Below are 14117 nucleotides of genomic sequence, written 5' to 3' on the forward strand. Positions count from 1 at the left end.
CTTTTACTTTGCCCTGCAAATTTTTAACAATTACTACTCATCTTATTTATAGACTTGTAACTCTTCATGGAATTATTATTATATGTAAAAAATAACAAACTTTTGTTTTTTAAATATACAACATTAATTATTTTATGAAAAAAGATAAAAGATTTTTTTTTGTCAAGTAGCCTATTAGCTAGAAAATTCACCTTATATGTGTGAATAAGTAGAGTGTCCGGATTCGAACCCGGGCTCCTGCACACATAGTGCAATGTTTCTACCAACTGAGTTAAGCTCACGGAGACAAAAGATAAAAGTTTTATTTTAAAAGAATTTGAAAAAAAAAAACAAACTTTAGTTTTTTTAAATATATAATATTAATTAGTTTTATTAAAAAGGATAAAGTTTTTTTTTTAAAGAAAAAAAAAATTGACTAAGAGTATAATTGATAGAAAACACTTAATTGAATTATTTATAGTTTGTTGACAAATGCAAAATCGAAAAAAAAAAAAAAAAGAAGAAAGATAAACATATGATAACAAGAAATAAAACTAACAAAACTTAGTTGAGATATTTAAGCCAAATTAAATTATCTTTTAAAAAATAGATAAAAATTAATCATATATTATTAGTTAACAAGGTTTCACTTTGTTTAAGAACACGTTTCACGTTTCAGCAGCCTTTCTTTCTCTTCTCCGCGAGACCTTCAAACTTGCTAAACTCTTCACTTCTCTGCGAGAACCTTCAAGCGTTCCAGCCCTTCTTTTCCACCACTTCACCTCTCTCGCGTGACCTTCTCTTCTTCTCCGCTGCACAACGATTCTCTCTATCTCTCTCGGTTCCAAATCAGCCTCTTCTCTCGTGGATTCTCCGCCGGCCCATTAAAGGTAATTATATTTCTCATTGCTATTGTTTATGAACAGTTATAATAGATAGGTAAAACTGAATTGATTTGTTAATGGTTATCCCAGACTGAACTAATATAAAGGTTTGGTTTTTGTGGTTCCAACCCAAAACTACCTTTATAGAAAACCTAATTGTATTTATTCAAATTAAACTTCTTCTTTGTGAATTGATTGAATTGAACCACACAAAAAAAGAATTGAATTGCGACGGATAGTTCACAAACTTAACCAAACCGAATCGCTTCAGTTCGCTTCAATTTGTGAACTGTCAGTCACAATTCAATTTATATGTTTTTAAACAGTATTGAGTCAGTAAATTAAACTTAACTTGATCTATCAATTTATATTAATCGTATAGAGTAATAATAATAATAATAATATCATTGTGTTAGATGCTTTGTGCAATATTTGGAAGAAAGTCATCCAAATATAAGTCGAACTGTCGTGGACGGTCGGATTGCATCTGAATTTCCAAGTTGGTTTCGAGCATATGTAAGTGTCATACAATTTCAAAAGCGATTTCAACTATAATACATGACTTATGTTGTAGTTGTGAAATATAATGAGTTTTATGTTGCTTGTTGATAGGTACATGACAAAAATAATATGGTGCAAAATTTATATTTGCACCAATTAGCATATGGCCCTAAGAGGAAGGTTCATACTTGGCCTATTTATTTTGTCAATGGTTTTAAGTTTCATACAGCAGAATGGAGTGTCGGTAAGAAAACTCTTAATTGTGGAGTTTGTGTCAAGGGTGACGATGAAGGAGTTGAAGAAAATTATTATTATGGGAATATTAAAGAGATTATGCAAGTTGAATACTTAGGAGAACCAACCAAACAATTAGTTTTATTTAATTGTGAATGGTTTGATGTTGTTGCTAATCGTGGCATGAAGGTACAACACCAATATGGCATTGTGGAGGTTCATCATCGTAGAAGATATTCAATTTATGATCCTTTCATATTTGCAACAAATGCTATTCAAGTTTATTACGTACCTTACCCAGGAAGATTAAAAGAAAAGATTGATTGGTGGGTTGCCATTAAAACCAAACCTAGAGGCAGAGTCGATGATCGATATACATTAGAGGTTGCATATCAAGATTCCACAACAACTACAACAAGGGTGGAATTTATAGAAAATGATGAGCTACTTGGTCATTTAAGAGATGAAGGGGAATATGAGGAAATAGAAATGAGTATTGAGGAACTAGAAAAAGAACATGATGAGAGTGACGAGGAGAGCGAGGACGACGAATTTGATTTAGAAAACTCCGAGTATCATAATGATGACACTGACAATCATATTGATGATGATGATGATGATGATGATAGAAATAGTGATTAGTAAATATTGTAATATTATTATTATTATTAATAGAGGCAAATTCGCTGTTTCAGCAGCAATCAGTCCTGCATACTCATTATTATTATTATTATTATTATTATTATTATTATTATTATTATTATTATTATTATTATTATTACAAACTTCTTTATTTGCACTTTCCATCCTTCTATTTGTTTGTTTGTCCCTTTACATTCATCTGTTATATTTTTTGGCTTATAGTTTATTAATTTATTCTATAAACAATTCTAATATTTTTTCTTACTAATTGCAGATGGCAGATTAAGATAAAGTTAAAGAAAAAGTAAAAGATTCCAAGACTCATAAATCCACACATCCCAAACATTCAACTCCACAAATGACATCTCCTCATATGACATCTCAAGATGCACCTGCTCGTATGACACCTCATAGGACATTGAATGTTAGAAATCCTGCTCATAGTGCACCCTCTTCAAACACGTCTAGTGGTGCACCTCTTCGTAGGTCATCTAATGTCCATCCTGCTCAAGTCGCATCTGCTGGGACATCTAATGTCCCAGGTCCTCATGATGTTTCTCATGGTGCATCTGCTAGGACATCTAATGTCCCTCCTCCTCATGTAGCTCATGATGTTCCTCGTGCTGCATCTGCTAGGACATCTAATGTCCCTCCTCCTCATGTAGCTCATGATGTTCCTCGTGCTGCATCTGCTAGGACATCTAATGTCCCTCTTCCTCATGTAGCATCACCATCTAATTCACAACCTTATGATTCTGATGGAGCAGAAACCCCAATATTAAGTGAAAATGTCGACCCATCTGAGACACAAAATAGTGATGGAAAACAAACTTTAACCCTCGAGTTACAAGGGTATATATATATTTATATATATTTTTTTTCAGTTCTTTTCATATACTATATAAATTTCTTAACTAATTACCATTAATTATTATGTATTGTTTGTAGATTTTTGCCTTCATATGCTGCAGCTAGTGCAATTGGAGATATCATGAGGAGTAATTATAGTAAGCCATGGAACTCATGGAAAAAGATACCACGTAAAACAAGGAAATTGTGGTTTCAAGACTTTAAGGTATTTTTCTAATTTTGAAATGATGAATAAAAATGATATATAAAATAAGTGTTTGAGAATCAATCACTTGTACCAATGGATTTACATTCTATTGTATCATTTATATGAGCCTGTGACTTGTCTTAATTCATAAAACTTGTATGTCACCTTACTTTCATTCACTCTGTTGTGTCTAGAGGTATGTGTGTGTGTGTCCTGTGATCCAAAAAAATAAGTGGTCGGTTCTTGTGTCAGTCATTCTGTTTGTTTAGGCTTGCTTTTTGTCTAACCCTCTGATTATATATATACACACACAGGCAAGGTTCAATTTTTGTCCACCGGATGATGCATTGGCTAGAAAGAACTTTGAAAGGCGAGGTGCGGTAATAATGAAAAATAACTTAAACAAAGCTCGTGTCGCAAAGAAAAGACCAGATTGGATTGACCAGAATGCGTGGGATCCATTATGTGAGCATTGGAGAACTTCAGGATTTAAAAAGAAGAGTATACAGGCGAAAACAAATCGAGAATCTGACTGTGGAGGTTTTTCAAAGCCAGTTCACACTTGTGGCTCTATCACCACATCGCAACATAGAGCTAATTTGGTAAAGTTAATTTATTTTGTTTATATAAATATGGTGTGTTAAATTTTTGTGATTATGTGTTTCTGCTGGAAATTCTATTTTAAATTAGTTTATTATGTTGTTAATGAGAATGGATATTCTAAGATCATGATGTTGTTTTAAGCGTGAAGCATGAAAGCAATGATTCCAAAGAAGTAGTCAGAAACACTTAATGATGAAAGAAGCCAATAGGACTGCACAATTAGTTTATTTTTCAGTACTGTTTAGAAGTTACAGAACTAACTGAGATTTTTTATTTTTTGCTAAGAAAGAAAGAAACTAGTAGGAATTTTCTTAATAGCCACATAAATTTCTGAATTTGATTTTTCTTTTATTACTACTATTTTTTTTTGTTATAGCAGACTTTATCTTCTTTGAAAAGAATGAAGTCTAGGTGTATAAGGAGGAGGTCCCATATTATTTTGTCCAAGAATCAGTCAGATTTATGATATGATAAAGTATTATTTAGATCAAATTTCATTAGTAAATTAATTAAATGTGTCTAACAACGAGGAGTTCTGTTTTAAATTTTAATATACTCCCACTGGTATAATCTTATAAAGTAAAAATAACTATAACTAATTGTATATATATATTATTCTGAGAAATGTGCAATGACAACCATGAGAATTTGGGTAGAAGATACTGATCATAACTAATTTTTAGGAGTTGAAAAGTTTGGCTGATAGTTCTAATTCATATTCTTTGTTTTGTTATAGACGGAACTGAATGGCACTACCCCCGCTCCTGTAGATTTGTTTGTTTACACACACCAACATCGCAAGAATAAGGCTTGGGTTGATCGAAGATCGGAACATGTCTATGTAACGAGTTCTCAACTTTAAATAGTATTTTTTTTTTCATGTTGATTTCATTGTATTTTACTTAATTTTAAAATATTAAGTAGCTTCATATTTGTTTCAATAGGAAAAGTATAAATGTAGATTGGAAGAATTAACCCAACAAGCATCTTTGCAAGGAACTCCGCCACCAAAGGAATTAGATGTGTGGATTGAGGTTGCAGGAACAAGGAAAGGACACATATATGGTCTTGGGAGTGAATCTTCTGTATTTGCAGGCAGGCGAAATTACCGTGGTTCAGGTTCCGCGTCAACTGAATGGGTGCAAAGACATGAAATTGAAGAACTGAAAATTGAAAGGGAAGAAATGAGAAGGGAAAATGATGAACTTCGTGATATGGTAAAACAATTGATGGAAAGCTTAAACTTTCGGCCGAAGCCATATACTAGAGATGAAGTTCATGAAGATATTGCGGCTAATAGTAACGATGATGTGACTGATGATAATGATGATGACATGTCTGATGATGGTGAAGAATGATGATAATTATGATGTGTTTGATGATGGTGAAGAATTATGATCAAGAACAAAGTATGACAAGTGTGATTTATTATATATTGTTTTCTTAGTTAGGATATTGACTTTTTTTTATGCAAGAATTGAACGGGATTTATTCCCCTTTTTGTATGTGAAGATCAATTCACTTATATACTTGCAAGTGTAGGTAGTAGTGATAACTTGGTCTTGGTTAGGTTATGCTTTGGATTTATTACTTATTTTTGGATAAGTAGTTGGTAATACTTAAATATAAATATATTGTGTTCATGTTGTGTTCATGTTTAATTGTTTGAGATTTTAAATTAATAATAATAATAATAATAATAATAATAATAATAATAATAATAATAATAATAATAATAATAATAATTAAAAATAAAATAAAATTTAGAGACCGAAATAGAGACTGAATTTCCTACATAGCGTCTTACAATCGGTCGCAACATTGGTCGCAATGGGCAGAGCAAATAATTTCAAATCGGTCACTAAATCAGTCGCTAAAATCAGTCTCTAACACAGTCTCCGAGGTTGGTTGCTATTTCGGTCTCTAAATTCAGTCGCTACTTCGGTCGCAACGAACAAAGAAATTATTAAAAAATCAGTCACAAATCAGTCGCTATAGCGTCGGATAATTCGTCGAATCCATCGTCGCAAAATCAGTCTCTAAGCCAGTCTCTGATTTCGGTCGCTAATTTCGGTCGCTATTCAGTCGCTACAAAATCGGTCGCTGGGGTGGTCACCACTGATCAGCGACCAGGGTCATTGATGCCGATTTTTTTCGGTCGCTATTTCGGTCGCTAATGGATTTAGAGACCGATTTTCATCAAAATCGGTCTCTAAATCGGTCGCTAAAGCTGAGTTTTCTAGTAGTGAGTGTACTTAAAATTGCACACATCAACTTAGGCCCCGTTTGAATTAGCTTATTTTTGAGTTTATGCAAACAGCTTATACAACTTTTATGTATTACTCCTTCCGTTTCAAATTACTTGACATTTTAGAGAAAAAAAAATAATATTAAGAAAGTGTATTTTTGCACCTTATTTTTCCTATTATATCTTTATTTTAATTCACCAATAGGGAGTATTATAAGTTTGTCAAGGTAGTTTATGATAAAATAACTTAAAAAATACAATTTTCACTAGTGTAAACTTATAAAATAGCATAAAACCTCACTCTTTGAGCTAACTTTTGGGGTTGAGATCCAAACATATTTAACATGGTATCAGAGACAGGTTAAGGTCTGCAATGTGAGCATTTGACCCAGGACCACGCTAGGCTGAGGGTGGGTGTTGAATATGTTGTTGTGTTGTTGGAGTTTGTTTGAAGTCCCACATTGCTTAAGTTCCCGGGCGGTTAAGTGTATATATATGTGAGAGCAATCTCACCTTTTGAGCTAGGGTGAGATCCGAGCATATTTAACAATATTGTCAAAAAAAAAAAAGATAAATCAGAATTTTCTTAATCTCATGCAAAAAATGAATTTCATTCACTAAATTTCTTTTCATGAATCATCAAACTAATTAACCTCTATGAAAAACTTCAAAATTCATGAAATTTGTTTTAGATCATAATACGTACTATCTGCTTTTTAATTGAATATTCAGCATCTTATTATAATATTACAAATTTTGAAGGCACCAAATTGCAAGTATTCTTAAAAAACCAAATATTTATCGTTGTTTATCGTTGTTCATCGATGCATTTTTTTTGTCCTAAAAATTGCAAGTATTCTTAAAAAACCAAATAGCTAGGAAAAAAGAATGAAAGTGAAAATAGCACTTTGGATCACTTTTTTTTTTTTTCCTTTTAGTTTTTCTAAGTATCATATACAGTATATTGACCCTTTAACATTCGAAACATTACATTGTTACTCTTTAAATGACCGTCTATTACAAATGATGTTTTCTCATCCCCTCTCCATGAATCTTTTATACCCCCAATATTTCAATTTTGCCCTTGTAGAAAAATTCGGTTCGCAGAAACCGAATTTTTTCTAGTGCAAATTCAGATTAATTTCGGTTTTTAGAAATCGAAATTTGTTTTCAAGGCAAAAAAAAAACTTCGGTTTCTACGAACCGAAGTTTTTTCAAGGGTAAAATTGAAAATTCAAGGGGGATAAAAGATTCATGGGGGGTGGGAAGAGAAAACATCATTACAAAAATGTTGTTGTTGTTACCCTTCAACAACTCCCTCCCCGTCATATCCACTGCATTTTCTTCAATTTCATCACTAAGATCTTGGATCAAGTGGCCTTCAGATTAAACATCATCATCACTATCACTAGTGATCAACGCATCATATAAATTGAAACAGTAATTTTGCCATCATATAAAATAAACACACATTATTAAAGATTAAAATACAGTCAAAATCACAATTTTTTCAAAAAGTTGTATTTCAAAAATGTTTTTTATATGAAAATGTATTTGAAATAGCTTCAAAATTAAATGATTTTTCGAAATTTTGATATAAAAAAAAATTCAATAAAATGATCAAATACTTAAAACAACATTTTAAGAATAACTATTCAAATCAAATTTTCATTTGAAACTTTTTTTACACAAAATTATTTAAAATTATTTAACACTATGAGAATCTATTTTAAAATAATCTATAACAAACAGACCCTATATTTCTATCTATAATTTTAGTTTCAACGAAGATGGTGTATCCAATATTTGGTAATAACACACACACACCATGGCTTGCTAAAACTTTATTTCCTTCCTATTTTCGTTTTATATATGTTTTAAAAGTACCATTAATGTTCATACTTTTCTCTTTTTATATATTTAAAATGTTGTATTGCAACTCTACTTTGGAGCAAATGTTTTTAACATGGTTAATAGAAGAACGGACTTAAGAGTAATATTGTTTAAATCGGTTATGTTAGCGTCCATCTTAAAAGGTAGTGTGATATTTCAATTTTTCATCTTAGTTATTATAAAATTGTCATATATCGCATCACATTCGAAGAGTTATAATCTGTTTATTTAAATGATTCGAAATTTTAATGATGAATGTCTGAAGTAGATTAATTAATGACTTTTTTTTACGGTAATTAATGATGATTTTTGTTGTCAAGTAGTTTAGTAATTAAAATATCAGTCATAAGGTGAATAAGTTGAATGTTTGGGGTTTGAACCGTATCCCTTACCTATAATAATGTTCATGTCAAACTGAGTTAAATTTATAGTGACTAATATGATCAAATAAAGCAATCATTTATTAATATATTAAACATGTTTCATTTTAAAATGAAAAAATATATTAAACACATGTTAATCTATAGCGCAAAGAAAACTATTCTAATACAATTCTCTCTTTTTTTTCACAATTATTCTAATACAATTATTCGAATATAATTCTTATAATTTTATATTGACATTTTTCATTTCTTTTAAGGTAAGACAAATATAAATAGATCTGTGAGAAAAACGAAAAATGTATCGATATTATATGACATAAATTGAATGTAGAATTATAGAATAGAAGTTGTATAAAAGGTTAAAATGCACTTTTAGTTTCTTAAATTTTACAAACTTATAATTTTGGCTCTTGACTTTTAAAAATAGCAATTTTAGCCCTTTTATAAACACACATGACGTCTCCTCAAAAGAAATGCATTAACTATTAAAGATTTGAGGTGTTTGCTATTCTTAAATTTAAAAGGTCAAAATCGCAAGTTTATAAAAATTAAAAAATCAAAGGTGCATTAACTATTAAAGGTTTTGGTAAAACAAAAGAAACAAATTACTGTAAAACTGTATTTTGTATGTGGTAGTAATAGAAATGTGAGTTTAGTTCAGTTGGTAGGGACATCGCACCATATGTGCAGGAGTCTGGGTTCGGACCCGAGACACTCCACTTATTCACCTTTAAGGTGGATTTTCTAGCCACTAGACTACTTAACAAAAAAAAAAATAAATGTAATTAATATGGCTGAATTTAAACCATGTTGATATCTCAAAATTAAAATAGAAGACAAGGTTATTGAGTTATGGAAGCAAGTTTTTTTATGGATGGGTGTCGAAGCATCCCTTCAGGTAGGAGGTAGACAACATTTTATGTTATTTGGGTCTCTTGTCAAATCCAAGAAAGGTATGAAAGTGAAACATCTAATTTGGTTGGCAACAACTTGGTGTTTATGGCGATTGAGAAATAACATTGTTTTTAGAGGTGCTTTTGCTGATTTTTCTGGTTTACTTGATCAAATCAAATTTATCTCTTGGCTTTGGTTTAGTGGTAGAGCAGGGCGTAAGTCAGGATATTTGTATCACAATTGGTGTATGAATCCTCTTTGCTGTTTACAAAGCATTTGAGGTTTTCAATCATTGCGTTGTATTGTAAGGATTGAGTACTCCTTGTACTCCTTATTAATACAATTTTTGCTTATCAAAAAAAAAAATAGAAGACAATATAAATAATGAGAAATTAGTACTAGCAAAAGTTACCTTTTTAGATTAACTAGAAAAATAATTTAGTTTAAATTATAGACAAGATACATCTCTTTTTGAATAAATCTAAAAAAATGATTTTTGCTTATATATGAGGCCGGAGGGAATAAAAATAAAAGATAAAATTAATGTTGATAAGATAATTTTTTACACTTTTAATGTATTAAATGAACAATTTCTAAGATAAAATTTTTTCTTATTAATATATTTAACTAGTATTCCATTACACTGTTTAGCATTTTCCTAATAACAATAACAACCCAATTTTTTATCACACCTCACAAGATAAGGATATTGGCACAATGTCGGTGGACAATCAGCAGCTTTCTTACATTCAGGAATAACCGCTGTAATGAACAAAGAGAAAAACAAATGTTATTAAAATGAGATAAAATATTTTGCACAAAGTACATAAGGGAATTGAAAATGACATAAAAATGGCTTACGCTTAGCGTCCGGTTCAACATCCGTCGCTTCAACAATAAATAGGGACAAGAAAATAATCATAACATAAACAAACCTGACAATATTAACCATATTTCCTGCCATTTTCATATTTTAGATAGAATCGGTTTTATCACTTTGTGATTTATAAATCTGATGCTCTCCTTACATCAATTATATATAGTTTTTAGCACTTATATAGAGTTATACAAAAATGTTCTAAATTTTTTATAATTATTTAATGTCTATTAAGTACATCAATATGTTAATTTGTCCCTTTAGCATAGTAAGGAGGTCACATAAAAAAAAAATCACCAATTATAAGAATTAATTCTTCTTTTTATTATTTATAAAAAAATTTTTTTTATTTTTTTTACTTAAATGTACTTTTGATCTCTTTATTTTTAAAATAATGAAATTTTGGCCCCTTATTTTTAAAATAAACTTTTAAGTTCCCCAACTTCATAAAAATGTATAAATTGAATTAATGCTTTAAAAATTGAAATTTTAATTTTTTAAATAAAGAATTTATTTAAATAGAATCTGAAAGTAGCTAGCAAGATTCAATCTAAATAATAAATAGGCCTGATGAGTTTATTCGTGTTGCTTGCTTCAGCTATTTTTTAGAATGTTCTTCCAAAGTCGGTCATCAACTTTTCCAATACTCCGTCTATGTTCTCACTTCTCACAAGTCACAACATTTATTAATTAAAGGAAAATATCAATACCTCGTGTTGCACAAATCTTTGGCGGTTGTTAGTTTACCACGCAAATTAATATTCTTTTCGTAATAAAATATAAGTAAATTGTTGCGTGAACTTGGTTGACGCGAACATCGGATTATATATGTATGGGTTGGTGTTCGAACTCATGTTATCCCAGTAATCCCATTTTACGATTGAAATTTTAGTTTTTAGGCTACTTGACAAAAGAAAAATATAAGGAAAATTTTGTCCCGTGAACTTCAATTGGTAAGAACATTGCACTGTATGTGTAGGAGTTAGAGTTCGAACTCTGGACACTCTATTTAATCATATGTGTAGAAGTTGATGTTCGAACTCTGAACTCTATTTATTAATTTTTAAGGTGAAATTTCTAGTCACTAGACTACCAAGAAAAAAAAACTTAAATAAAATATTATTTTTTTTAAGTTTATTATATAACTGATGTATTTGGTGTATAATATAACCAAACCTGAAAGAGATCAGTAAACCAACGCTTCTCCCTCTTGTTATCTCGAATTTTTGACCAGATGAATTTGATGCTAATTTGGTGCGTCATTTTAAATACGCAACTAAATTAAATGAATGGAAATAATAAATTGAATGTATCCATGACGGTCTAAAATGAACGTATTAAATAAGTTAATAAAAGATATGAAAAGGTGATTAAATTTCCTAATTAAGCTTATTTAAAGTCTTAATTTCATAAAATGTTTTATTAGAGTAATCAGTTAATTTAGTCCCTAAACTATCACTCTCTCACCAACTTAGTCCCTAAACTATTAAAAACAACTAAAAGATCCCTAATCTATTTTTCATCCGTCAATTTAGTCCCTAAACTATCACTCTCTCACCAACTTAGTCCCCAAACTATTAAAAACAACTAAAAGGTCCCTAAACTATATTCACATCCTTCAATTTAGTCCCTCATAAACATCATTTTATGATTCCTAACAAATCTGTTATAATATCTCCAAGGCACTTCTTAACACACTGGCATGGATGAAAAAAGCTAGCTCCTACTAGTATTACCAATAATACAACCGGCCTGCAAAGATAATTCACCATAAAAATGCTTGGAATTTAATAAGTGAGAACAAAAAACAGACCTGATTTTAGCGTAGTCTCTAACAAGAAAAGTAAATGCTTGAGCTTGAGAAGCTTCCGGTCCAGTGAGACCATAAAACTCACTAGGATAAGCAGTATTGTTAAACCAGACAAAACAACAAGCTATAAAACCAAAAATGGTTGAATCATATCATTTTTTTTTTGTAATCTTTCAGTCAAAAAGTTGAATAAAAAAAATATTCTGTGTTAAAAAAAAAACCAACAATTGCCACTTTTTTCATACTAAAGATCTCTTTCGTTCTAAATGATTATTCTGAAAGAATGAATTGAGTTCGGCGACTAGAGGTTGTTTTCGTCGAAGCACGTGGAAGAAGAAAGGGTGATAATATTTTAGGGTTTTATAGACAAGTTAACCGAGGATTAAATTGACAGATGGAAAATAGATTAGGGACCTTTTAGTTGTTTTTAATAGTTTAGGGATTAAGTTGGTGAGAGAGTGATAGTTTAGGGACTAAATTGACGGATGAAAAATAGATTAGGACCTTTTAGTTGTTTTTAATAGTTTAGGGACTAAGTTGGTGAGAGATTGATAGTTTAGGGACTAAATTGACGGATGAAAAATAGATTAGGGACCTTTTAGTTATTTTTAATAGTTTAGGGACTAAGTTGGTGAGAGAGTGATAGTTTAGGGACTAAATTGACTGATTACTCTGTTTTATTAACAAAAAGGCAAAATTGCCTTCGAATCGAATGAGGATTTTCGAATCTTAGTATTTGAAGGTGTTATGGACTTAGAATTATTTTCATTATTTTTAGCAGGAAATAGCAAGAGGTTCGAAGGCTAGATTCGAGCGACAGTTGAAGCTAAGGAAGCAGTTACTCTTTTCAAGCGTGATCAAGAGATCGTGGGTTTATGCGTTCAGAGAGCTGGCGAAGCACGTTTGCATAAGCAGTTGTTCATTCTTTTACCTATAAATATTAGTTCATTTAGTTGGAATAAGGGTCGCAATTCATATACAAAATTCACAAACTTAAATATCCATGCGTTCGAGAGAAAATGGTGAAGTGAAGAAAATGTATGAATTCGCGAACCATTTCTTTTCTTTGTAAAACTTTTACATTTTTTATGCAATTTTAATCCTTCTTTTGCAATTTATCTTTTCAAATTCTCTCATTCGAGTGAATCTTGTTTAATTTACATCATCTTTTGTAAGTTGTTCTTTCACACTAGTTTACCAAATGTTTATTTCAATGATGAACATTAAAATCTATACACAAAACATGTTCTAGGATTTACTAGTTGATCCTGCAAGTAATTAAACTAAACTAGCGGTTGTTTACGAAAAACCAGCGTAAACACCTTTCCAGACTCAAGCCATGTCAGATACATCAATTATACGATGAACTTAGAAAATGAAATTTTATTTACACTTTATCACGAAATGAAGAATAATTAACATCATGCTTATTCACTTATGCACTTTTATGGTAGAATTTCAAGTCATTAGGCTACTTGATAAAAAATAAACAAATAAATAAAATTTTGTCCCGTAAACTTAACTTAGTTGATAAGAAAATCACAATCTATGTGTAGAAGTTTGAGTTCGAACTCCGAACACTCTATTTATTCAATTTTAAGAAGGAATTTTAGCCAGTAACTATTTGAAAAAAATAAATAATAAAATCTTTTTTTTTTTCTAAATTTATTATATAACTTATGTATTTAGTCTATAATATAAACAAATACATCAATTATAGAAAAACTTAGAAATAAAATTGTATTTACATTTTATAACGGAAGGAATGCTAAATTAACATCATGCTGTTATGATCTTTGTTGTTGAACTTGATGAACATTTAGTTTTTGCTTTTTCACTTGGCACTTGGTTTTGGTAGTATGTTGCCAATTGATTTTTTTGTAAGGCAGTATGTTGTCAATTGATGTTATGGTGCTATTTTGTGTTATTGAACTTAGTTTATTATATAATTTATAATTTGGTTTGAATTATAAATTTTATTTTATTTTGACATTTGATATTTTATCTTTTTAATGTGTGAAATTATGAAATATTGAATAATTATTCATATATTTTTATTTATATATTAATTAAATTATATATTTAATTAAAAACGGTTCGACCCCGGTTGAA

General features: G+C 30.2%; 1 protein-coding gene and 1 long non-coding RNA gene across 3 annotated transcripts; one reads left to right on the top strand and one right to left on the bottom strand.

Moving 5' to 3' along the window:
* The first annotated feature begins 632 nt into the window (after window positions 1–632).
* Window positions 633–5543, top strand: LOC123891371. Of its 2 annotated transcripts, XM_045941229.1 has the most exons (7): window positions 633–869; window positions 1280–1379; window positions 2515–3092; window positions 3189–3315; window positions 3612–3899; window positions 4637–4741; window positions 4845–5543. In XM_045941229.1, the coding sequence occupies exons 3-7, from the start codon at window positions 2599–2601 to the stop codon at window positions 5256–5258; spliced, it is 1428 nt and encodes a 475-aa protein (XP_045797185.1). In that variant the 5' UTR covers window positions 633–869; window positions 1280–1379; window positions 2515–2598; the 3' UTR covers window positions 5259–5543. The 2 variants fall into 2 exon arrangements, with proteins under 2 accessions (XP_045797185.1, XP_045797186.1); XM_045941230.1 differs by lacking the exons at window positions 633–869; window positions 1280–1379 and having other exon boundaries at window positions 2515–2879; window positions 2940–3092.
* A 4295-nt stretch (window positions 5544–9838) lies between these two features.
* Window positions 9839–10398, bottom strand: LOC123891372. Its single transcript, XR_006803088.1, has 2 exons — window positions 10180–10398; window positions 9839–10080 (listed from the first exon to the last, which is right to left on the bottom strand). It is a non-coding gene; the product is annotated as an uncharacterized LOC123891372 (long non-coding RNA).
* Between the last annotated feature and the right edge of the window lie 3719 nt (window positions 10399–14117).

Source organism: Trifolium pratense, linkage group LG6 (assembly GCF_020283565.1).
Source record: "Trifolium pratense cultivar HEN17-A07 linkage group LG6, ARS_RC_1.1, whole genome shotgun sequence".
Classification (NCBI taxonomy): Eukaryota; Viridiplantae; Streptophyta; class Magnoliopsida; order Fabales; family Fabaceae; genus Trifolium; species Trifolium pratense.

Bases quoted from the DNA above. Each gene is read 5' to 3' on its own strand.
- LOC123891371 (XM_045941229.1), top strand. From the start codon at position 2,599: ATGACATCTCCTCATATGACATCTCAAGATGCACCTGCTCGTATGACA. The intron at 3,093-3,188 runs GTATATATATAT...TATTGTTTGTAG, and splicing joins TTAACCCTCGAGTTACAAGG to ATTTTTGCCTTCATATGCTG. The intron at 4,742-4,844 runs GTAACGAGTTCT...TTGTTTCAATAG, and splicing joins GAAGATCGGAACATGTCTAT to GAAAAGTATAAATGTAGATT.